The 27,731-nt window shown below is 35.8% G+C and overlaps 1 protein-coding gene across 1 annotated transcript in view; it reads left to right on the top strand.

The window, feature by feature from the left end:
* Positions 1–27,731, top strand: part of LOC150089729 (dipeptidyl peptidase 9) — a 483,518-nt gene that overhangs the window by 215,513 nt on the left and 240,274 nt on the right. Inside the window, 2 exon segments of the mRNA XM_090390084.1 lie at positions 4,939–5,107; positions 14,668–14,827. Of these exon segments, the coding sequence (XP_090246210.1) occupies positions 4,939–5,107; positions 14,668–14,827 (329 nt within the window).

The raw sequence follows: 27,731 nt of genomic DNA, 5'->3' as shown, positions 1-27,731 counted from the left end.
AAAGATTTAATTAATATCAGGGGTAAAGGAAAGGGTTTTTGCTTCCGTAAAGGTGAGTACAGTGGTCTCCGACAGTTTTTAAATTCTGTACAGTGGGATCAACTGACGATGTTACCAACAGTAAATTCTAAGTGGGAAGCATTTAAGGAATTAATCATGGAAGCTACTAAACGTTTCATACCTATTAAGAAATATTGTTCAAGGTTTAGGCCTAAATGGTTGTCAAATGAACTAATGAGACTCGTAACAGAGAAGAAAAATGCATGGGATGCATATAAATTATCAAGCTACTCAGAAGCGTATGGCCAGATATAAGTTAATCTGTAATCAGGTCACAAAGGAGGTTCGGCAGGCGAAGGCAGGTTACGAGAACTCCTTGGCAAAAGATGCTAAGAAAAACAGCAAGAACCTCTTTACTTATATAAACTCTAAAAGGAAGGGGATGAATCTGATTGGTCCACTTGACATCGATGGTTCGACTGTTGATGATCCTGCTCAGATAGCAAACAAACTGAATGAGTATTTTGCATCTACATTCACACGTGAGGAATTATTAAGGTTTGAAAATGGCAGAAGGTTATCAAATTGTAGGAGGATACTTAATGATTTTGTAATAACTGAGAGCAAAGTGGAAGAGAAACTGTTGAAGTTAAACGTAAGAAAACACCTGGGGTGGATGGGATCTATCCAGTTATATTAAAGGAGGCAGCAAAGCAACTAAGCAAACCCTTAGCCATAATTATGAGAGCATCCTTGGACTCAGGGGAGGTTCCCACGGACTGGAGATGTGCAAATGTATCCCCAATTCACAAGGGGGGATCGAAGGGTGACACGAGTAATTACAGACCAGTTAGTTTAACTTCTGTTCCAGGTAAAATAATGGAGTCGCTGGTTAAAGATGCATTGCAGGATCATCTAGACAGGACTGCAGCAATAATTCAGACACAGCATGGGTTTGTTAAGGGAAAGTCTTGACTGACAAATTTGATAGGATATTATGATGTGGTTACAAAGGAACTGGATGCAAAAAATAATTTTGATATCATATATTTGGATTTCAGGAAAGCTTTTGACACTGTTGCGCATGGAAGACTATTGTACAAATTGGAGCAGAATGGTATTAAGGGTAAGTTGCTACAATGGATAAAAAGGATGGTTAAGTGTGAGAAGACAGAGGGTGGTGATCAATGGGTGCTGCTCTTCTTGGACTAATGTTATTAGTGGAGTCCCACAGCGTTCGGTGTTAGGTCCACTGTTGTTTTGTATATTTATCAATGATATTGATGAAAGTATATCAGGCTTAATGTCGAAGTTTGCAGATGATACAAAGGTTGGCAGGGTTGTTAATGACAGTAATGGCAGTGTGCTATTGCAACAGGATCTAGATAATTTGGGCAGATGGGCTAAGAAGTGGCAACTGAAGTTTAACCTTGACAAATGCAAAGTACTGCATATGGGTAGAAGTAACCCCAGAGAAACGTACCAACTGTGTGGTACTACACTTAAGGTAGTAGTAAATGAAAAAGACCTGGGAGTAATTGTGCAGGCAGATATGAAGTTTTCTGAGCAATGCAGACAGGCTGCCAGGGCAGGTCATGGGGTTTTGTCAATGATGTATAGGAATTTTGCTAGCAGGGAAAAGGAGGTGATTATCCCTCTGTATAAGGCAATGGTCAGGCCACGCCTTGAGTACTGCGTACAGGTCTGGAGGCCTCATTTTAGGAAGGACGTAGATTTACTTGAGCATGTACAGAGAAGGGCAACAAGATTGGTGAGGGGAATGAAGGGATCCTCTTATCAAGAGAGGCTTAAGTTCTGCAAATTGCAGTGGCTGGAGACTAGGCACCTGCATGGTGATCTGATTGAGGTGTATAAGGCCTTGAATGGGTTGAGCACGCTGAATTCTGATGGAATCCTTCCACTTGTTCAGATTACGAACCTAAGGGGACATAAATTCAAATTACGAAAGGACAGATGTAGAATAGATGTGTGGAAATTTGCCTTTAGCCAGCGGCTGGTTAATTGCTGGAACAAACTTCCATCTGTCGTTGTGGAACTTGATAGGTGGAATAAATTTAAGGAGGAACTGGACAGGCATTTGGAGGGAATGGTGTGATTTTTTTTTTTTTTTTTTTTTGGCTGATGCTGCATAAGCTCATACATTTGCTTTCTTGCATCACATGCCACTACTACTACTACCACCTGGTTAAGATAGAAGCCAACATCAGAAATGCATTTGTAAGATCACAACATATGGTTACTGTACTTTTTTGACATTGAAAAAGCATATACCACACGGAGATATGGGATCTTACGAGACACCATGCTTGACTCAGAGGCAGTCTTCCTGTGTTTATTCTGAATTTCCTTATGAACAGAATCTTCCAACTCAAAATGCAAACTTCTTTCTCCCAAATCTACCAACAAGAAGAAAGCATCCCACAGGGCCCAGTCTTAAGTGCCACTTTGTTTGCCATAAAGATTAATTCAATCAAAAACCAACTCCCTCCTTCAGTGTCACAAGCACTTTATGTCGATGATTTTAGTATCTCTAGTCAGTCCCAGAACATGAGAACAATCAAGAGGCAGTTGCAATGTGCAATCAACAATATAAGTGGGCACTAGATAATGGATTCAGACTGTCAACACAAAAAACAATATGTACATTTCTGCTGTGAAAGAAATTTCCATTCTGACCCTGAATTAAAACTAGAAGGCCAGAATATAACAATGTAGAATTTTTTAGGCTAATCTTAGATAAGAAACACATTCATGGAACATATCTGGCAACTGCGAAAAAGTTGTAATAAACATCTTAACACACTTAAAATCCTTTCATCAACAGCATGGGGAGCAGACAGATATATCTTATTAAATCTTTACAAAGCATTAATTAGATCAAAGTTGGACTATGGAGCCCCAGTGTACGATTCAGCACAGAAAACAGCTCTGAAATGACTGGACCCAGTTTATCATAATGCACTGCATATAGCCACTGGTGCCTATTGCACCTCTCCTATATATAGTCTCTATGCTGAATCCAACAAACTACCCCTAACAGTTAGGCGACAACATTGGATTATGCATTTAAAATAAAATCTATGCCTGGACACCCTGCTTGGGAGATGCTCTTTGATCCACATTCAGAAATATGTATCAGAATCATTAACAAGCAAATCGACCCCTGGGAATCAGAATGCAAGAATTTTTTGCAGTACATAACCCTAATATAGACAGTGTAGCACACTTGCCAGTTCACACCCCTCCATCGTGGGATTCGCATGTCCCAATATGTGATTTCTCTTCAGAAATGTAATAAAAATGCAATACCTGCAACCATCTTTCAACAGGTACATGCACTGTACCTGTTGAATTCATTAAACATATAGTAAAACATATATTAACATGTTGAACACATTCAACATATAGTAAGACATATATTAATAGATTGTCAGACTTCAATTTTTTGACTATATGCCAATATACCGCAGATGGCTCAAAGAAAAACATGTTAGTGGGAGCAGCAACTGTTTTCCCAGATATTACATTAACGCAACATCTACTGAAAGAGTGCAGTGTATACATGGCAGAATTGTATGCACAAAAAATAGCCTTAACTCATAAGTTATGCCCTACAGAAGAACTGTAATATATACACAGATCCCTTGAGTTCATTACAAGCAGTGCTGAGCAGAGGTACATCCAAACACAAGAGATACATTTCTGTTGGATATCAGGACATACAGGGATTGCTGGAAATGAAGCAGCAGACAAATCAGCAAAAGAAACCATACTGCAGACGAGATCTCAGTCCTTAATTACAAGCTTGTGATACAGCATACTTGCCAGATACAATGGCAAGAAACTTGGAATCTGCAAACTGAAAACAAACTGTACCAAATAAAGGGAAAATGGAAAACTGGGTTTCTAGTACACGAAAGTCAAGAAAAGAAGTAACGATATTGGCCAGACTAAGAATCGGGCATACCTATCTTACGCTTTCTTTCTTATTGCGAGCAGAGGATACCAGACAGTAAAACATATATTAATAGACTGTCCAAAATATGCAAATGAACGCAAACAAGCCTTCAAAGATGTTTATATGACACATCACACCATTACCCTAACAGATCTCTTGAATGATAGCGATGATTTCACAGATGTTTTCACCTTCCTTAAAGATATTAATTTAACCACCTCCTCTAAGGAAGTAAACACAAGCAACAGACTAACCCAATGAAGTATGAATCAGACTAAAAAGAACAACAAATTCAAAGTAAACACCTTTGAACTAGCACATTATGACCAACGTGGTCCATGCACTATTTAACCCTAACACATCCAACCAACCAGCCTTTAGAAATCTTCAGAGAGTGAATTAAAAATTAAGTTTAGCTGTTATTATTTTTAATTATCATTTGTTTTCTTCTGTTATGAGAAATATAATATGCTATTTTATATGCTATTATTTTCTTAAAACTATCTTTAATTTAATTTTTTTTGTTTTAATCTAATAATGTTTTAATTTAATATTTTAATCTAATAATTTGCTACTGAGAAAGGGACTGAAGTAAGTTCCATAATATATAGCTTAAAGGGGTTTAATGTATATAGTTTTTCTAAAATTTTAAGTGAATTTATTCAATTGCAGAACATAGAGAACTATATTCTCTGTCCCTATCAGTTTTACCTGTTTATATTTGCAGTGTTATGCAGCAGTAATTGAAGATTATGTATTTTTGGATGAGAGCACCTTAAAGTTGTTTCAAAAAGACTGTGCAAATATTAATTTCACATGATGTTAGTGTAATATGGAAAGCTGAAATTTAGAGGTTTTTTAACTTCAGCTTTGTGAAATTAAATATAAAATTTTGCATTATTTTTATTAAGAAAGAATTTTGTTTGATTGTACAATGGTAATTTTGGTTAATTCTTTAGTGTGTGGGCCCAAGTTCTAGATAGACAGCAGTCTCATTTACGTCTCATTCTCATCCCATTATCTGCCTTTATTATGCCTGATCACATGGAAGATTTAACTGTTAATCATATTAATTGTGATCCTGTGATGCAAGTGATATATGAAGAAAAATCATCAGTTTGGATCAATGTAGGCAAATCTCATTTAAGTACAATATCTGAACTTTGTTTTAACATTATTTTTATTTGTATATTGAAATAATTTGTATTTTTAATTAATTTGTTTTGATTATTTTTTTACAGTATAATAGAAAAATTGTTTGGTAAATTTTTGAAAAATTTTTGCAGTACATAACCCTAATATAGACAGTGTAGCACACTTGCCAGTTCACTTAAATGTATATACAGCTAATTATTTTAATTAAAGAATAGATTATAGTTCTAAATATAGAGAAACATCATAAATGGATTAACTCAAGGATATGAAGGACTCTGCAAGGCTTTTGATAAATGGGGGCTGGGGATTTTTTTCAATTTACCCATCCTTAGTTGCTGAAGGAAATTTTTTTTTATAGATGGAATACATCTGAACAAAGGTAATACAGCAGTATCTGTTGATGGTATAAAGCAGAAGACATAAAGGCAATTACTGATAAAAATTCATAAGAAACTATTGTACCTTTTGTTAATAGCAGTAAACCCAATATAATTATTGACAAAACAAGTGTTGTTCTTATTTCTAATTAAATGTAAATTAAACTTTATTCAACTATTAGAGAAGGAAGTAAAATTAATATAGGTAATAATTTATACAACTAATGACATGAATTTCAGTTCATTTGTCACACATGGTTCTTTGGATTCAATTGCTTTTGCCCTTTTTATATTTGACATTATTTTCCACCAGTTCCCTGCTATGATTTCATTGATATTGATGGAACATCTTTTTTTTCCTATCTGTTATAAAGTTTCAATCATTTAGAAAATAAACTTTCTTCAAAAAAATTTGAGTATGTAATTTTGCTAAAAGGAATATGCACATTTATATTTCTATAACATATTGATATGTTATAGAAAACTTCTAATGGTGATATGGAAATTGTTTAGATGGAATATTTCCTTGTCATTAATCAACCATGCTATATTTTATTGAAGTATAAAACTTTGCAATCAGCTTTCTTCCCCCCCCCCCCAATATTTTCACAGAAGTTGGTAAGATACCTAGAATTATAACATTTTTTCTACTTTTCCTTTAACTTACTGTTAAAGAATCATTATGTTTCATAATTTTAGAATAAGAACCACTCATTTTTGCTTTTAAAACAAATATTAATGATAATAAATGATAATATAATAAATAATAATATGATAATAAATATGATAAATAAATAATAATATGATGATAATAAATGATAATGATAATAATAACAATAATAATGATAACAAATATTAATGATGGCTAATTCTTTTCTGTTACTATTCATAATTCCTACAATTGCAGTATTTTTGGTTAATAATTTTTTTAAATGGAAACCAGAGGGGAGAAATAAGCATCAGTAACTACAGGCCTTCCTTTTTTTCAAAGAAATAGCTTCATAAGGTTCATAACTATATATTCTTATGTCTCATCTGTCAGTCAATTATAATCTTATTGTAAATAATGAAAACCATTCAAAAAGAATTTTGAATTTTTTAAATTCAAAATTCATTTTGAATTTTGACAACTAAAAAAAATTTGATGTTAAATTTATCAAGTTTATTTGCTACAAACTGCCAAAATCATCTAGCTTTTGTCATAAATAGTTGTTCATCAGTTATGGTGTTTCACTTAGAGCGTAATATGTTCTACAGTTATTTACAAGTTTATTTCAGATGCTAAAATAAATTTTTTATCTTAGTCTTAACATTTCTTAACATCTCTTTCTTAACATTTTGTCAAACCAGATCTATTTCCTAATTTAGATAATATATGTTTTCTTTGGATAAATAAAAATAAAAAAACAATATGGATCCCAGCTTTATGACCACAAATTCCAAAGTTTTATGACCTAAAGATTATGAACATAAATTATATCAAAAAATATATCCATCTGAAATAATTTATGCAATATTAGCAATTGCCTAGTGAAATTTTGCAGTTATTGTTTTGTATTTGTAAATGCATTTTGACTTCCATTACAATTTTTTTATGTGGTGGCATTGCATCATCATCATCAATAAAAAGTAGCAATGGACTTAAGACAGAAACATAAAAAATATACTTTTTTCAGATAGTGTTTTTTCCTGAAATTTTTTATTGCATTTCTTTGAGGAATTTTTTTCAATTGGTAATATTTGGATGTCTGATTTTGTTCTATCCTTGACTATTTCGCTCTGAATTCTGTTCAATTTCTGAGAATTTTAAGTCTCACATAGATAAGTTTCTGAGTGCTTTTGCTTGATGGTTTCAAAAATTTCAGTTGCGCTATCATTTTCAGAACACTTGTTGCTATTTTAAAGTTGGTAGCTATCATCATCCATAAAAGTTTAATTATTTTTAAATAGAAAAGAATTTGTTTTACATAATAACTTTTAGGTACTCCCATTGCTCAGCACATTTGAATAATATTCTGATACGAGTTATTATAGGTAATTTAGACTTGTTATAGTGTAAGCCCAAAGATTGACCTCGTCTGTTTTAGAGGTAACCCATTAGAGCAAAAGAATATTAATAGAACATTTCACTACATGATTCATATGCGTATGTGCTGAAAAATATATTGGTGCTTTTGGACTGTTTACTTTTACTAACTGCAGATGCATAGAAATTGTATTATGTAGGTGCATGTACACACAACAGTAAGATCGAATTAAAACATTATAAAAGGTACATTTCAGATTAACATGTTATTGTTAAATTAACTACAGTTTAACCTATAGGTACAACACACTATATATATATATATATATATATATATTTTTTTTTTTTTTTTTTTAAAGAAAAAAATTAAAAAACATGTTGAGGAATATAATTTAGAAAGTCATGAATAGAAATGATCAACAAGAATAGTAAATAATTAAATCAAAGCTGGAACAACTATATTAAGTAACTCTAATGGATGTATTAAGGACCTGTTAAAGAGTGCAAGAATATTTAGTATGAACTGTGTTTATAGCAATGTTGGAGTGCTACTAATAAAATGGATGAGTTGCCCGTGCTTTCCATTATGGTATATGCAATGCAGCATATTAGAAGGATAGGAGAGGCGGAGGAAGAAAGCAGTCTGCATGACAATAGACTTAGAATTTGTAATTTAAGTCTGTATGCGTGCTATAGATCAGAAGACTGAAGATTATGATGACAGCCTCTATAACCAGATGGAATGGGCAAGGAGCAAATGTAAGTTGCTTGTTCTGAGATATTTAAAAAGGATTTAGTTTTATTAGGAGATTCCATTGTCAGAGAAATGGGAACTATTTTTTGTAATAAGGATAGGTAGACTAGAACCAGGGTATGTCTGCTAGGAACAACAATTAATGATGTCACCAACAGCTTGTCAGATTTTAAGGGGGGGGGGTGAAGAGAATATTATTATTCATATGGGGACTAATGATATTAAGCACACACGATTTGTTAGACAAATATAGGACCATGCTGAAGAAATGCCAAGTTAGGTCAGAATGTCTGTGTATCCGCAATTCTGCCCAGGCATGATAGGAGGGATTATATGCTGAAAGTCTTGTGAATTAACTCAAGGCTTGAAGGACTCTGCAAGGCTTTTGGTGGAAAATTTTTATCAGCTTGGCCTGCACCTACAAGTCAGGGTAGTTAACTATACAAGAATGCTATGTCTTAACTGTTTATACTGTAATGCTAGAAATGTCATCAATAAAATGGGTGAATTTGAACTGCTGATTAGGACAAGTAACACTGACATTAATAGGGCTTACGGAAATGTGGTGCCATCCAGAGATAGGGGATGATGAGTTTGAGTACAGTATGTATAGTGTATTTAGGAAGAATAGAGAAATTAGAAGGTATGGCGGAGTCATACTACTTATCAAAAGAAGCCTGAGCATGACAAAAGCTTTCCTAGAGTTAGTGTAGGGCATCGCGGTATCATCTTGTGGGTGGCCCTGTCTTCTTTGGCTACATGGCACCTTCTTGTTTGTGTTTGCTCGCTTGCATGCTTCAAGGCGCCATCTTGTTTCCTCTCGTTTCTGTGGGGCGACGCCCTTTTCCCGTCTAGTCGCTCTACCTCACAATCTTTTAGGACAAAATTTCCGCCCTCGGTCTCCAGAAGTTATATAACCCCTGTGACTTCAGCAAAAGATTAGCGTTGTGTTAAAGGACCGGACAATCGCAGTGCGTTGACTCGATATAACTTCCCGCATATAACTTATCTTAGTTGGTTCTTACCTGTGCTGGTGTGATTGGATATAGGCAGAGAGGATGAGACTTAGTGAAACACATAACTATATTTATTAACACATAACACACTAAATATACAACACTTGCACTCTACTTAGGTGATCAGTTTAAATCGTGGTATTCAGGCATTAGTTACATTTCATAATGTCAAATGTGTGGACCGGGTAATAAACCAGTACATTCTGCTCTTCATAGAAATCCTCTATTTTATCTTGCAACAATAACCCTTCACAATTCTTGCCTTTTGTTGGGTACTAGATTTTTCTAGATTAAACGTCCAGAATGCTCATAGACATTTTTGATAATACTTATGTTCTGAGACAAAACGTGGGTGGGTGTGGCTACGTTTCATGGCTGGTTATACCTCGGTACATCCTTCATCATTCTCCGGGACTCAGCGCTTGGTCATGCTCGATTGCACTGCACTTTTCTCATGGACATCAGGATGGGAATTTTTGGATGTCTGTGGGAGCATTATAGTCGTTTAACCTACATTGTGTTAACATGTAATTCATTTGTGGCTAAGAAAGAAGAATTGAAAAGGTTATCAGTTTAGTTTAGGTTTTTAATTGTTACATTCACATGAATAATATAATGGCTTACCAGTTAATTCGCTCACTCCTGGAATTCAGTTATACAGCCTCCTTTTTCTTCAGCAAAATCCAGGTGGAATCCTCTATTGGTTTTTCGCCGGTCTCTGCCTGGTGGCCGCTCTCTTCTTCTCAGCCTTTGTCTCTCGCTGCTCCGGGGATCTTCCGACTAGATGTTCGTCTACCGAGGGCCAACTCTCATCTCCCCCCCCCCCTGCTCTGGGCCTCAGTCTACCCTTATATCTCGCGCTATGGTGCTACTTTCCCCCTTTAACTTTTTTCTTCGCTGATTACTCAATAAAGAGGAATTCTTTGCCCCCTCCCAATGACAGTGGGGTAAGTCGTAAATATGACAGAGGACTGTTCTTTTAATTACCTAAGTTTGCGTCATAGCCCGGTGTGCGCCTTGTTTTGCTATCAACATAAACCTTCCTTTTTTTGCTTATTGTCGTTAGCGCGGGACCCAAAGTTCTCGCTGACTCTTTCTCCCCTCGTTACGATCCCCTGTTAAGAGCGAAAGTAATCCTGTATTTGTCATAGGCTTTTTGTCTTCTCATTGGTTTGCTCACATCTTCTCCTCAATACTTTTGGTTTGGCTTTCGCTTGCTTAATCATCGCGGGTTCTAATTGAAAACGGTTTTCGACAATTTAGTCCCAATATCCTAAACATCTGTTATATTAATAGAATAGGGAATTAGGTTTACTCGATCGTCGTGAGCTGAGAATTTCACAAATCAGTCTCACATTAGACATTTAGTATGCTAGTATAGAATCTATATGTTATGAGATAGTTGGAAGCAGTGGTATAATGAGAGTGGGAGTAATCTACAGGCCAGGTGATTGTGAAGATTATGATGAGAAGATTTAATGAGAAAACATTTGCACCTACAGGTGGTTAAGACTCCTAGGATTGATGGCATATACCCTATAATTTTTAAGGGAGATGGCAAGAGAGTGCATTGAACCATTAAAGCTAATTATGAGAGCATCACTGGCTCAGGAGATTCTGTTCGATTGGAAAAGTGCCAACGCCTATATGTACTGGCAATACACCAGTACATATAGGCGTCTATATGTACTGGCAATATGCCAGTACGTATAGGCGGTTCTAAGAATGTAGTGGGAAATTACTGACTGGTCAGTCTAACTTCAGTAGTTGGGAAAATCATAGATGCGATGATCAAGGGTGGAGTTCAGGATCACTTAGATAGAAATGATATTCTGAAGGATACACAGCATGGTTTTGTAAAGGGAAAATCATGTTTAACAAATCTGGTTAGCTATTTTGACAGGGTCACTCATGAGCTGGATTTAGAGAATAATTTCAAAATTGTTTATTTAGATTTCAGCAAAGCATTTGACTCAGTTCAGTATGAGCCGTTACTTGATAAACTGGAACAGGTTGGAATCACAGGGAAAATCCTTAGATGAATAGTAGGATGGCTTCAGGGCAGGAGGCAGAGAGTTGTGATAAATGGTCATCCTTCAGATCACGTTAATATAAGAAGTAGGGTTCCCTAAGCATTGGTATTGGAACCATTCTTGTTTTTAATTTTCTTAAATGACATCGATGAGGGGATAGAGATTCTGATCTTTACATAATTTACAGATTATGTAAAGATTGATAGAGTAGATAATGATCACCACCAAACAGAGCTTCATCAGAGTGAACTAGACATGGTCAGAAAAGTGTCAGCTATGCTTTAATTCAACAAATGCACGGTAAACCCAAAATAACTTATACACTTCGTGTAGGTGAACTAAAGTCAGTAGTGGAAGAGAGGGCTTGGGGAGTTGCAATATGGTCAGACATGAAGTTAGCATTAGCAGAGGCATATGATGCAAGAAAGCATGCTTATACAGAATCAGCCAAAAAAAAAAAAAAACACCCCTTCCCATTTCACCCATCCTTTCGCTCCAACTGTTTGTCTAGTTCTGCCTTGAATTTATTTATGCTGTCAAGTTCTACAAGGACAGATGGAAGTTTGTTCCAGCAATCAATCACCCACTGGCTGAAGGCAAACTTCCTTTAATATAACTGGATAGATCCCATTCACCCCAGGTATTTTTCTTATATTTATTTTCAACAATTTCTCCTCCACTTTGCTCTGAGTTATTACAAAATTATTTAACTCACAGCCAGAATTTAATAAACCAGTGGAATTCCCTACCCTGAATAACTCGTCATGTGTAAATGTAGATGCAAAATACTCACTCAGTTTGTTAGTTACCTGAGCAGGATCATCAACAGTTGAACCATCGATATCAAGTGGACCAATCTGATTCAACCCCTTCTAGAGTTTACATAAGTAAAGAACTCTTTGCTGTTTTTCTTTGCATCCTTTTCCAAAGATTTCTTGTAATCTGCAATGGCCTGCCTAACCTCCATTGTGACTTTATTACAGACCAGCTTATATCTATCATAGGTATCACTGTCACCTGTTAATTTATATGTATCCCAAGCATTTTTGTTCTCTGCCACATGTCTCATTAGTTCATCTGACATCCATTTAGACCTAAACCTCGAACAATATTTCTTAGCTGGTATGAAAAGCCTAGTAGCTTCCAAGGTTAATTCCTTGAATGCTGCCCATTTAGAATTTGCTGTTGGTATAACATCATCAGTTGGTTCTACTGTATAGAATTTAAAAACTGTCTCAGACCACCTTAGTCACATTTTCGAAAGCAAAAACCCTTCCCTTTACCCCAGATGGTACTTAATTCTTTGACCTGCTGGTACTTAACCTGCTCACATTTAGCCCCAGCCACGGTTCCAGTGCATAAAGGAAGTGCCTTTTGTAGTGTAAAGCTCAAACACCATACATTGTCCTTAACAGATAAAGTTGAACTTCTGAAAAAACTCGACAGTGGTGTGTCTGTGAGAAGTTTAACTCTGCATAATTGTAAATTCCAGCAATTTCTCTCAGTTCCTCTTATTTTAGTAATTTTCTTTTAGCCATTCCTTTTTTGATTTTTTTTTTTTTAAAACACGCTTGTACAAACTTGCGGAAAAACACAACACAGCATGATGGATAATACAGCGCGCTAACGAACTTGTTTTCACAAAATCTCTAACAATACTGACAAACTTATTGTAATGCTAGAGAGTTTATTTTATCACAGTTAGTTTTATTGCAGCGCTCACAACAAACGACCTTCATATGTATGCCGTAATAGCGTCACACGTATGTGGTCGACACGGCTTCTCCACATATATGCAACATAAAAAAAAGACTATTTTTTGGTCCCTAGGGAATTTTTTTCTAGGCTGTCAGCATGTTAAAGGTAGGATGAGGTGGTTAGCTGTTGGGTAAACTGTATGTGCTAAAATAACTACCGGTGATCCCAGCACCCCCATAGGTTCCAACGTTGCTGGATTAGTGATGGTCGACCTGTATATGCTGTTTTTTTTACTTTGTATATGCCCTCAATTTGTTTTTGTAGATGTATTGTCATATGCTTCTATGCCTTTAAACTTACCCTTCTCAGAAAATATGGTTTTCCAGTGCTCTCCTGTCCAAAAATTTCTAAGATGTGTCTTCTGATTGCCCTTTTCTGCTGTGTCTGTTTTTTTTTAATGAAAACCCCAAACATGAAAGGTATCAAAATCTATAGTACTTAGTACCGTGCATGAGTTGAAGGAGAAGTATTTGGGGGGGGGGGGAATGCCAGAAACTTTGCTCTAGAAATTAAACATGGGTTTCACCACTTCAAGCCTCCAATAAGCAAAGTGGTTGTATTGCACCAGTTTATGAGAGCCATCTACCACCTTATGTTTTACCTTATAACTGTTTTCTGCTTTATAGGATCTGCTCCTTACCATGGGTATGTGAATATGCATAAGTCAAGATTTTGGGCCATGGAGAATCCACATGTGAATAATCCTTACATGCACAAAGTGTCAGTGTTTAGTGCACATTCTCTGCATTTGGTAGTTTTGGCCCAGGGACATTTACCTCAATATTGTTAGGGACAATTTTGTGCATTTTTTGTATGACTACAGCACTGATGTGGATGACAGCTGGCTTTAAAAGGACAGTGTGGGGTCCCATCTTCATGCTGGAGTTCCTAAACTACTCAATGAAATTTTCGATAACAGCGTGGTTTCTAAACTGCCACCCTGAGGAATGTGTCAAAGGACTGGCATGGCAGTGTCACCTGATTTAAACTTATGTGATTTTTATATGTAGGGTTATCGTAAAGACAGTGTTTCAGAAAAATTCATGAACCGCTCCTGCACTGAAGAAAATGATTGACGACTAGTTTTTTTTTTCTGTCAGAGGAGAGGTTGTGAAGCAAGTTGTTCACAACTTCACACTCTGACTACCACACATTATTAATAAATGTGGAAGACATATTGAACATTTTGTGGCATGAGTTTCCCAATGTTTATATATATATATATATATATATATAGTTCAAGTGTTAATTTCTGTTTCTAAACAATATTTTATGTTCTTCAGATGAATAAAATTCATCCTGCACATATAGAGACCAGCGGGCTCCTGAGTTTTGACTTCACTTCAGAATAATATGAATAATCTGTAATTTGTTATTCATTTTTATTTTTGCTCTGTGAGATTTTAAATCATCTATGCATTGATGGCCAAGCTGCTGTTTTGTTTTAGATTTGTTTCATGTGCATTTTTGTAATAATATAGGGATTATAATTATATAGCATGGGAGAAACACAGGACTTAAAAAGAAATTCTTATCCTTCCAAAGTGCAATATTTTTTCCCTTTTATAGGTCCACGATATTATACATTTTTTCCCTCAAACTGTAGAAGAAGAATTAACGTTTCTCTGGGCTAGTGAGGAAACAGGCTATCGTCACCTCTATATGATAAAGGTTGGGTTGTTGATGAATGGTGCTGATGAAGCTAGTCTAAATTTTGAAGATAAAAAAAGTATGTGTTTATTTATGAACATTTTTGCTTTCACTATATAATATAATATTGTAGTTTAATGATTATCTCATAAGGAGTCAACTTTTTAATATTTGTAAGCATATTTCAAAGTTTGTTTTAATAGATTTAGAAATTTGACAGATTGTTGATTCCTTTGACTGTTTGATGAAGCACAGAAAAATCTGCTTTGATTTCTTAAGAAATTTGTTACCATACGAATTAAGCTTTCTTCCTCTCTGAGCTGCCTTTCAATGAAATTCATTCATTTTTTAGTATGCCATGCTCTATTAGAAAATCAATTACAAGTAAGTTTTAAAAACATGGGGAGGGGTTAATAAATGATAAGGACAGAAATGGACCAGAAAAATATATGAAAACACAATTTGTATATTATAAAAAAAGCTACAAAATGGTAATAGTTTACCAAGTACAGTAAAACTCCAGTAATATGACATACCAGCAGGCCGAAAGCCAATCCCCCCCCCCCTCTTGAAAGTTGATGTTCAGGATTTCACCGTTTTGCTCACTCTTTCAGATAAACACAATATTATGTAGTTGTTTTAGAATTAAGGCATGCATTTTGTAATTAATTGTGTCATGGATGAATTTGTTAGAAAAGCTTAGAATTGTAGAGACCAGCAGGCTCCTCTGAGTTATATCTTCACTTCAGAATAATATAGATAATCTGTAATTTGTTATTTTTTTTTTATTTGTTTATGTTACTACTTGTGAGCAAAATTATTGATTCACTGATAATTAGTAGTGGGGAACTTGAAAGAATTCCCCATTGCTAATTAAAGTTAATTAGCTAATTAAGTTTTCAGATAAGAATCATGCTTGCTACTCTTTTGAAAGAAAGAGAAGTGCCAGGTTTTTACCTGAAATTAGGCTGACATAAAGTATGTGATTGCCATGCATGTAACCAATATCAAAGCAACCAGTTTCATCTGTTTGTACATAACAAGAGAAAAAGTAAAAAAAAATATTCAAAGATTTTTTATTTTTGACAGCAGTATACTCTTGTGAGCAAAAGAACCCTAACTGCACCTTCCAATGTGCAAAGATTTCAAATCACTTGTTTATTTATTTATTATTATTTTTTTATTATTACTCCAAAACAGCCGCATCCTTACAGAGGAGGAATATAACAGTAGCAATAAAATAATAATTCTATTTACAGTCAGTATACATTGTCAGATCTCAATATACAATGTCAAAGTTACAAGCGAGTTGCATTTGAGCAAAGCTGGGATGATGGAGAATTTTGTATTTCTAAACATTTTTGTTATCTTTTTTTGTTTGTTCACAATAAATAGTTACATTCATTGATTTGTATTATTATTCTTATAGTTATCCAATTTTTTTTATTTTTTATCATTTCTTATTATTATATTTGTTATTTATTATCTTTGTTTATTGAAAAATTTATAGATAATATATACCTGTTTTTATTATTTGATTATTATTATTAAGTTAATAATTTATTCTCATTTTCTAGTTACTTGATTATTACTTGATTTCTAGTTACCTTTGCAACTCTTTTTTGATATTGATGTCTTCAGCTAGAATATCAATGTTGGATTCACTTAGCAATTTTGCAGTTCTTTTGAAATAGTGGAATCTAAGTTGATCAGTTCTGAATGGCTCTAGTGCCAGCATATTGTGTCTTCTCAAGGCTCTTGGAGGACAGCTGAAATTGATGAAGTAGAGCAGCTTGGGGGCATCCAGCTAACTTTCCAGCCACGAGATGCATTAGGAATTTGCAGTCTGCCTCAGCCCTTCTTTGGTAGAGTGGTTTGTTTGTTTGTTATTTGGTTTTTAGGAGCATTAGCAACTAAGGCCATATTGCTCCGGGATATGCGGTGGTCATTCCCTGACCTTTCTGCATCCTCCGTATTTGGTGGTGAGGTAGAGTGGTACCATCCCGAAGTGAATGCACCATTCATCGTAAGATTTTGTGTTCATTTCCAACTTAGATTTGTACACTAGGAATCTGACTATGGATTTCTGAATACATTCCAGTTGTTTTTTAAGAATTTTGGTGTGAGGATTCCAGATTTGTGAGGCATATTCTAGAATTGGGTTGATTATCATTATGCAAGCTGTTTTTATGAGCTGTATGTTGGTAAAGTCGAAGAAGATTCTTTTAAGCAGTCCAAGGGATTTGGAGGCCTTTGCTGTAGTTTTATTTACATATTTGTTGAAGTTTCCCTTGTCAGAAAACCATACTCCCAAATCTGAAACCTATTGTATTCTCAATAGCTCATGGTTATTAGTTTTATAGGGATAATTAATCTTGTGTTTTTTGTGATAGTCTGCAACAGACATGGTGCAGCATTTGTTTAAGTTTAGTGTTAGGCCATTGTTTGTAATCCATCGGGTGATCGTGTCTAGTCCATTTTCCAGTGATTCACAGTCTTGTGTTGTTTTGAATATTTTCAAGTCATCTATGTATGAGAGCACTTTGATGTCTACATGTTGCATACAATCTTGTATGTCGTTAATATATATAGCAAAAAATAGTGGCCCCAGAGGAGAACCCTGTGGGACTCCCCTTTGTATAGGAAAAGTGGAGGAGTAACTTCCTTCAAAAAGAACTCTGCTTTTCCTGTTGTCAAAGAAGTTAGACCTAAGTGATAAGGCATTACTTGATAAACCTATGTGCTTTAATTTAAGGTAAAGCAACTTGTGTGGTACCGAATCAAAGGCTTTTTGTAATGTCTATCTGATTGCTTTTATCAAGGCTATATTTGATGTCATGTTCTATGGAGAGTAGGTTGATCACTGTTGGAAGCCTTGATGAATGTGGCTGAATTTGTTTTTCATAAAGCAGCAGAGCTGAGAGTATAGGAGGTTCTCAATGATCTTGCTTAGGGTATGGGTCGAAATGAGGCAGGTGTGTCTTTTGCACCCTTTTTAAAAAGTGGGGTAATGGTGGTTTCCTTTAATCTTGCGGGGAGTGATCCCTTTTTGAAAATGGCTTTTATCAGATGTAGAAGTTGTTGTTGTTGCAGGACAACAAAGGAGTGTTTTCAGAGGGCCATGGGGAGACTGTCAGTGTTTGTGTCATAGCTTAATTTGAATTTGTTAAGGGTATTCAATAAAATCTCTGGATTGACTTCAAATTGTGTCAGAGTATCACTGAAATATGAGGAGGGAGAGATGTTATCCAGCTTACTGCTGTGACCAGATTTTTCAGTATATAATTCACTGTAGAAATTTGCAAATTCATCTAATTGAATGGTCATTTTGTTCATGTTTGTGGTTTTTATAACCCATTTTCCAATGCCTCCAGAATGGACCCATATCATGCCTGTTTAGCATTGCATTTTGTAGGTTAGATAAGTAATTTTGGTAGGCCAAATTGATGTTTTTTTATCTGCCTTCTTAGATTGGAGAACTGGATGTAGCTGACATATCTCTGTGTGTTTTTGAATTTGATGTACATTTTTTTTTTTTTTTTTCCCTTAAGTAATTGAATGATTTATTTTGTGAACCCACAGGAAATTTGTTAGTGTTTGCCTTTGCATGGCTCTTGGGTGTATAATTTTTGATAATTGGGTTTAAGTTGTTATACGGCATATCCAGAATTGTATCTGGATCTTGACTACTAAATAATGGTTGCCAGTTTGCATTTGAGATTTCAAGGGGGCTCTCCTAAAATTAAAGGAGCATTGCCTGACTTCATTGATGATATATTTGGTCTTGAGATCAAAGTCAAGCAATAAGACTAGGTGATCCGAGTGGAAATAACTGGGAGTATAGTTAATATTTATGTCAAAATTTGCGAATACTAGGTCAAGGAGTTTCTCTTTTCTGGTAGGGAGTTTACATTTTTGTTTCAGGTTCAGTCTGAGGAACATATCCTTCAGAAACTGCAATAAGTAGCTATTTTTATTGTTATGGTCTTTCTTACCCAATCCATGCTCAAAGTGAGTGTTGTAGTCACCTAGCACTATTGTTTTGACATCACTCCTGGAGGAGATAAGAATGGGTTCTAGTCCCTTCTCAAGTTTTTTTAAGGTGGTCTTTTTCACTGGGGGTGGTAAGTAGATTCCTACCAGTTGCACCATTATGTTGCCAACTTTGGCTTTGATGTAATTGCTCTTAATATCTTCTAGGGAGATGATATCAGAGAGAGATGACAATTTTTTGGTGCAGTAAAATCATTACTCCTCCCCTTTCTTGTTTTCCCTATCTCTTCTGATAATTTGAAAGTTTGGGAGACAAATTTCTGAGTCCAAGATGTCAGGGGTTAGCTAGGTTTCCGTGAGAACCCAGATATCAAAGTCAGAGTGGCTAACCTCTATTTTAAGTTTATTGAGCTTCTCGATGATGCTTCTACAATTTTGAAAGTATGTGTTTATGAAGATTATTTTATCTTTGTTTCTGCCATGAGTATTATTATTCATTGATTGCTATTTAGTGTGGTTGCTTTCAGCCTTTCCAGGGCCATATTTTTTTGTAGAAGGTATTGTGTGTGTTATAGGCCTGATGTTTTCTGAACTTAAATACCTGAACTGTAACCCCATCAGGGAAGTTATGTTTAGATGTCATAAGTTCTACATCCTTTTGATCAAAGCTGATCTTAAAGGAGGAGTATATTTCAGGATGAAGTGACTTCATTTTCTCAGCTGATATGTTAACGTTAATTTTTTTCTTGAAGTAGCAATCTAGGTCAGCCTCCTCCATGGAGGGTGCCAGCCTGGAGACATGCCACGAAATCTTTTTAGGAACCACTACGAGGTTTCCTCTATCTCCTTTTTCAATGAATCTTATTTTGCTATCATTGGGGTTATTGAAAGAGACATTATCAGTAGTACCCTTGGCCTGGTGTGTTTTCATTCCATCATCACCTATCCCTTTCTCCTTTCCCCTTTCAGTGAGTTTGACTTTGTTTTTATTAGATATATTCTGAAATCCATCATCAGGAGTGTCACTGGTGTGATTGGGTTTCGAATGTTCACCCCTAGTCTTGTTATTGTATCTGGGTTGGTTTTTAGGACCCTTTGAAGTTGGGGCTGTTGATTGACTGGAGTGAGTGAGCACTTTAGTACTAGATTGAACATAGTTCTCGCTTTGAGAAGCCTGTTTTAGATTCTTCAAAGGATGAGAAGAGGAACCATCATTCTGAGAGATGTGCCTGGGGTCAGATTTGATGGCTTTGTTTCCCGGTTCTGGTTTGTTCCTGCTCTTTGGGATGGCCCCTAGAGTTATATCATAGGCAGTCTGGGTTTGCTTGTTTGCAGTCTGTGATGAAGCCTCACTGTGAGTTTGGGTTGAGACAGATTTTTTATTACGGCTGTGGTTGTACTCAGTGTTGGTTCCTTTATGTGAGTACACCTTACTCTTTACTTGTGAGTTCATACTTTATTTAAATTGAGTGTTACCTAGGGTTGAGTTGCTGATTTGTTTAGCTGACATTGACTCCTTGTTTGTTTTCCTTTCACTATCATTTCTTGCTTGGTACGAGTTGAAGCGTGCATCCTCCTGTGCGCTGACCGAATGTGAAAGGTCTATTATGCTCTTGTTAAGGTTACTGAGTTCTTTATTAATATTATTGTTTTGATTGGCAAGACTTGTCTTGAGCTCCTTAATCGCCGAGCTTTGGAGGGATTCTGAATTATGTGTATTTTCATCTGTGGGAGTTGTAGCTTCGGAGCCGCTGTGCCTCTGTTCCAGATTCTTGTGGGAAGGGGACAGCAGTGCTTTAGGAAAGCCCTGATCACAGGATTTCTTCATCAATTTTATTAGGGTTGTAATGTGTTCGGTTAGCAACTCATTCCCATTTTCCAATTGGTGAAACCCCTTTTCCACCGTCTGTTTTAATTTGGAAATTTCGGTGTTAAAGTGTCTGGTTTGGGCCTGCAGTTCAGAAATATTTTGTCATTTTCTCGAGACATTATTACCAAATTAAAATACAGACAAGTTAATTAATGTATGCAGTGCATTATATTTCAGTTGTGTTAATTTTTTTTTCTTCTTAAATTGAATGATTTTTTTCCTTTTTCTGTAATTAATCGAGATAAATAAATATTGTTGCTTCCTTACTAAGATAATAAAACACGTAATAAAACTATATGTTTACATTTTCTAAATTTGGCCATTTAGTTTAATTGTAACTGTATAATATTTATTACTCTCCTCCCATATTATTCTTTTCTTTTTTTTTTAAGTCTTTTCTCGCTGTATATATATATGTATCGCTTCACAAGTGACCTCATATCTTCAAACAGGCCTATGGGGCTGGGAATTTCCATACTATAATAATTAATGATAAACACCAGCCAAGAAATTAAACTGAAAATTTACTATAAAATAAAAAAAATAATATACAGTGAAATGTGATGAAAATAAAATACAATGATTAAATTATAGTTACAATATAGTTAAAATATAGTTAAAAGCAGTAAAATTATCTAAAATAAACCTGGTTGAAAGCGATAAAACAATGAAACCTGGAGCTTTCGGAGACTGCCGTCTCCTCCTTCTTCACAGCATACTACTAGTGCTAAGACACATCCTTAAGTAGCAGGTCCATGGCACTCATACACGTGGTCACCAGACACGATCTACATTCTCCATGCGTGTATCGGAAACGGAAGTGGCTCGGGACCGCGCCCATGGATTTTGGGAACGCAAGTAGCTCGAGAGCTTGCGAATCGGTTCATCCAGTCACAATACTATTAATAGGGACAGGGGGGATCCAGTTACCCCCCCCCCCCCCGTTTGAGGCAGTTGTCTTCAGAAGGGATGACCATTTCTGTTTGACTCGCTCCCGAGCCACTTCCGTTTCCGATACGCGCATGGAGAATGTAGATCATGTGTCTGATGACCACGTGCATGAGTGCCATGGACCTGCTACTTAAGGATGTGTCTTAGCACTAGTAGTATGCTGTTGAAGAAGGAGACGGCAGTCTCTGAAAGCTCCAGGTTTCATTGTTTTATCGCTTTTAACCAAGTTTATTTTAGATAATTTTACTGCTTTTAACTATATTTTAACTATATTGTAATTATAATTTAATCATTGTATTTTATTTTCATCACATTTCACTGTATATTATTTTATTTATTTTATAGTAAATTTTCAGTTTAATTTCTTGGCTGGTGTTTATCATTAATTATTATAGTATAGTATACTGCATTAAAATTATTTCATCTATGAATTTATTTTTTCCATATAAATCGTATGAAAAAAAAAAAAAAACAACTTAAATAAACTTACCACAAAATAAACAAACCTTTGTTAATAACATAACATTTTTTTTTGACAAGTTTTCCTGTAATACATGACCACTATACTAAAAGCTTGCAAAATAACAAGGTTTTAAAATACGAATCTTTAATTTCCAGTATTGATTTTACATATTCATCACATCTAGTTTTCGATCATCTCCTCAACAACAGTAATGCAGCGGCCGTATTTATACACATAGCACATGATTTCTGGAGCTAAAAACTGTTCTGACACAATCTGCTTTATGACACTAAAAACATGTTACACCTTTTACGATTAGCAGTTAAAACATCAGATTTTTTTGAAATACGTAATGATATCTGTTTGTCATAATTTAATTTAACCTCATTATTCCACCATCTATTATAATTGAATATATCAGTAACATAAGATTTCATAAGAGATATACACCGATGAGCCAAAACATTATGACCACCTAATATGATGTTGGTCCTCCACATGCAGCCAAAACAGCTCGTACCTGGTGAGGCATGGACACTACAAGATTTCTAAATGTGTCTTGTGGTATCTGGTACCAATACGTAACCAGCAGATCCCTTAACTCCTGTAAGGTCTGTGGTTGAGATGCTGCAAATTGGAGTTGCTGTTCCAACACCAACCACAGATGCTCGATGGGATTGATGTCTGGGGAATTTGGAGGCCATGGCAATACCTGGAAGTTGTCCTTATGTTCTGCAAACAATCCGGGCAGTATGGCATGGCACATTATAAAGACTACACTGCCAGAGGAGAAGACCGTTGCCACGAAAGGGTGTACCTCGTCAGCAATGATGTTCAGGTAGGCAATAGATGGCAGAGTGCCTGGCACATGGATGACTGGACCCAGGTTAGGGCACCTCCATAGCCAGGTGGGCAGGAGCAGCACTGCGTAGCACACTTCTTGATTAGACCGGGGTTCGAGCCCATGACCACCAAATACAGAGGATGCGGAAAGGTCGGGGACAACCACATATCCCCGGAACAATATGGCCTTAGTTGCTAATGCTCCTAAAAATCAAATAACAAACCTGACTCAGGGTATCCAAGCAGAACATTGCCCAAAGCATGACACCGCTGCCACAGGCTTGTTTTCGTCCCACGGTGCATCCAGGTGCCATCATTTCCCAGAAACGATGCACACGTACCCCACTGTCCACATGGTGCAACAGGAAACATGATTCATCAGACCAGAAGACCTTCTTCCAATCACTCAAGATCCAGTTTCAATGCTCGTGTGCCCATTATAGGTGCTGTCGCCGGAACCATGGTTAGCATAAGCACTCAGAGTGGCCTGCAGCTATGGAGCCCCATTTTCAGCAGGGGTTCGATGTACCGTGTGTACATCGAACATTACTTGTGATACATTACTCCCGTCACCAGCATTCCAATTACCGGTGAGTTGCACCACAGTCACCCTTCTGTTGCCATATACCATCCTGGAGAGTCTTTGCTCACCTCAAACGAGGTGTGGTCGTCCAACGCCTCGCCGGTGTTTCGTGGGCTTTCCCTCCTCGGACAAATTTTGGTGGGTACAAACCACAGCAGATCATGAGGCACCCCACCAGCCGTTTCATTTCGGATATGCTCTGACCCAGTCGTCTGGCCATTACAATTTGACCTTTGTCAAACTCGCTTAAGTTCGCTGCCTTTTCCATCTGAAGAACAAGAGTAACACTGATTAACGGAGCTCAGTATCAGGTGTTTTTTATACCATGTCCTGGCCTCCCTTGATGTTGAAGAAAACAATCAGCATCATCTTGTTGCAAACCTTTATTTTTCCCTCGCCTTTTTCCATTATATATATATGAGGTCAGTGTTTTTACTGTTTTGGCGTGAAATTTTTTTTATGGCCGGATTCCCTTCCTGACACCAACCCTCACCCTTTATCTGGGCTGGGGATATGCAGTGGTCATTCCCTGACCTTTCGCATCCTCCGTATTTGGTGGTCACGGGCTCGAACCCCGGTCTAATCAAGAAGCGTGTGCTATGCACTGCTGCTCCTGCCCACCTGGCTGCAGAGTCTCCCATCTTGTTACAAACCTACTGAAGTCAAATCTTCTTCTGCCTGGGTGAGTTTGGCAAACACCACTTCATGCTTTGCCTTTTTGTCTCCGGGTTGTATTGGAAGTGCCAGCTCTCATCGCTCATTGTGGTACACTTCAAAATGTCCGGGTTGTCTTCAGCAAATTCAAGGATATCACAACAACAGTCAATTCTTTTTTTGCTTTTGTTCCGGGTTCAAGCTGTATGGCACAAATTGTGAACAAATCTTTTGTTTCCCTAAATCAATTTTTAAAATGTCATGAACCATTTTTTTTTATTAATGTTTTGTGTCATTCATTTTATATATTTCATTTTTTTTCCATTACATTTCATTTTTAACATTTTCAGTGCCCATACAGGTGGTGATACATCAGTCTTCATTCATAAGATTGTGGAGTCTCTTGATGTTTCCTTCAATTTAAATGGAAACTGCTCATCCTGGTCTGAGGTTGTCCTCAGTTGACTCACATACATCACAAAAGTGCATAAGCCATTCGAACATATGCGTACAGGATAGACACATCTCCATAAACCTTTTTCAGGTCTTCGAATTCCACCACACCCAACTTACCCAACTTAAAATTAAATTTAATTACCAATTGGTGCTCCATCTTCAAATTTCTGACACAGTGTACCACCACTGTCTTGGTACAATTGCTGCAATTCGAGTACTAGTGTAGTAATGCTCAAGCACGTGTGCTCTATTGAAAGAGCACAGTAGCAGTTTGAATGGTGCACTATTTTTGTAATGTAGCATTCATGGTGTGGACAGGAAAAATCAATCCCATTATTTAAGTGGAAGATGGTGGAAGATAAATTTCAACTGAACAAAAAAAAAAAAAAAAAAAAAAAGTAAAAATTAACTTTTATAATGAACCAAAACTGCCCTTTTAACCTCTCAATATTTACAGCCTAAGCATGAGCAGTGATTTCTTAACTCTCCATCATTTACTCTCCCAAAAAGAATCCCATGCAAGTAGTGGTGTTTCTTCTGCCAAATAGTGATCTTTCTGGTGTAATAATAATTACACCAGAAAGATCCCCCCCCCCAACCAGTCAACCATTGTGTCACTTTATCTACTGCATACAGCAACTTCTCCATAATGCCACACACTCCAATTCATACAGCAGCCTTTCACGTGTAACCAAATAAAAAGCATCTACTGAAAGTAAATGCTTTTGATATATATATAAAATATAGAAAATTAATAAATATCTTATGTAAAGTAAACTAAAACAAGAACTGATTAATGCCATCTATACATATCTAGATAGAGCATTACATCAGTCTTATTATATATTTTTTGTATAGTTTAAGTACAATTAGTTAAATAGGTAAGATATAGAATAAATATATTTCATATTGGATAAGCTGGTAGCTACTTAACCCTATAATAGCCATAACTGGTCCACGAGGCCAAACCTAGTAAAGTATGATTATTAGTCAAAGTAAAAGTAAAAATAAAACAATTAATAAACATAATAATAATATATATCAAGTCAATTATAGGTCATGGGACACATTGAAAGGGACTTTTTCAAGGGCTAACCCCCTACAATTAACCCAGCTATCAGTTTCTGATATCATCTGCCTGTTTAACGCGGTCTAAAGATAATTTATGAGATAAATGGATAACTATAATTAAAGTTAGAAAATAATTTAGTTGTTAACAGGCTGGATGACTTTAGTCCGACTGATTGCTAAGACACATAGAAAAACTAGCAAAAGCAAATATTAAGGAAGAAGAGTAATAAAGGAGAACCAATATCCTTCAATTAATATCATATTAATAAGTACCAAAGGAGCAAATGCTAAAATATGGAGAACGGATTCAAGGTTTAAGAATAGTAATAGTACCTCAATCCCCATCGAATTACTCTAATAGTTCATGAGGTAAGAAAAATAGAATATGATAGTAAAAAGTTAAAAGTAAAGGAAAAGCTATAATGCAATTGTACGTCGGATTTTACTGGGAGCGTAACTTCCCGTCCCTTATAGAAAGAGATCCTGGTATATCATAAGTATAATGAAGCAAAATAGGATAATATAATGGATAATATATAATATATATTATGGAAAAGAAGCGGACGGTGGAAAGGCTAATTCCTACATGCTTAAATCGGGTTTAACAGTACGTTAAGAATAACAAACTAGTTAGGCAAAATCAAACTTACCACGAAAATGAAATATAAGAAAGACCACGTTGCAGAGCATGTGTTATTTTTATCTAGTATCACTAGTATCCTTTACTAGGTTTGGCCTCGTGGACCAGTTATGGCTATTATAGGGTTAAGTAGCTACCAGCTTATCCAATATGAAATATATTTATTCTATATCTTACCTATTTTACTAATTGTACTTAAACTATACAAAATATATATATATATCCAATATTTTAAATTTTAGAATTAAATAAATAAAACAAAACATAAGCCAGTAGTATGGCAAAAACTGTAGAGCGAAAATTAACATAAAAATAACCCAAAATAAAACAAACGAATGGAAAAAGGAGAGTAAAGGTAAGACAAACAGTAGCCGAAAAACCCTTATATAATTTCGCACTTTAAATCCAATTAATGAAACCGATATAAATTTAAAATAATGGCAATTACAAATAATTTAGCGGTACCCAATCCCCCCCCCAGAGAGGTACCAGTTCTGAAAGACGTGAAATATCACCAAAAAGGGTTAAAGGAACTACTAAAAGATAACAAAATCAAAATAGACTGACCATTATGCCCCATATCGACAGGGGACCATGAGGCCAATAATGGTCATGGAATCGCTGCATTTCAATCGTTATACAAATCGTCGCAAAGATGAAAGAAAAACTATGCGAAGTACCAAACCACCCTTTCCCCTCCGATCGATCCACCAATGCAGAGGATTTGCACAGTGGTGGTCCTTATGCAGCGAAGAATAAATTATAGAACAGACAGCACTCTAAAGCAGAGCCACCCCACTGACATAATGTAAGCTGAACCAGCTTATATAGAAGAGAAAGTAAAATAGATGGCGGCACATGTGCTGCTTAATTAGCATATCAACCCATTACTACCATTGAATTATATTTAAATAATGACAAAAGTTAAAATATAATAAATAAATAAATATTGAGCTTTCATTAGAGGCAGCAACACGCAAATCCTCCATATGAGGATTTTTTTATTTTATTTATTTAATTCTAAAATTTAAAATATTGGATATATCTTGGCTTCATATGGAGGATTTGCGTGTTGCTGCCTCTAATGAAAGCTCAATATTTATTTATTTATTTATTATATTTTAACTTTATTTAAAATTAAATATATATCTTTAAATATATATATATATATACACAGGCAGTTCCCGCTTTACGAGTTTTTTTTTCCAAGTATGGGTTTTAATGGGTTTTTCTGAATAAGGTGGTGTTAGTGTGTGTGTGTGTGTGAGGCACTAAAGTCATGAGGCATCAGCATATCCTGTTCATAATTATGTGCATTCTTCATTTAACCTAATAATGAAAAAAATATAGTCTCTGGGAGTAAAACTATGCAATGCTTGCCTGAGACCGGCCGGGTTGTTGATGGTGTGAAAAAGGCCTATAAAAATTTCTCATGCCTTAATGTCATTCAAAACCCTTT

Source organism: Mastigoproctus giganteus, chromosome 2 (genome assembly GCF_048544385.1).
Source record: "Mastigoproctus giganteus isolate SK-2022 chromosome 2, ASM4854438v1, whole genome shotgun sequence".
Classification (NCBI taxonomy): Eukaryota; Metazoa; Arthropoda; class Arachnida; order Uropygi; family Thelyphonidae; genus Mastigoproctus; species Mastigoproctus giganteus.
Note: the sequence above shows the minus strand (reverse complement) of the source record. Positions and strands in the feature narration are given on the sequence as shown.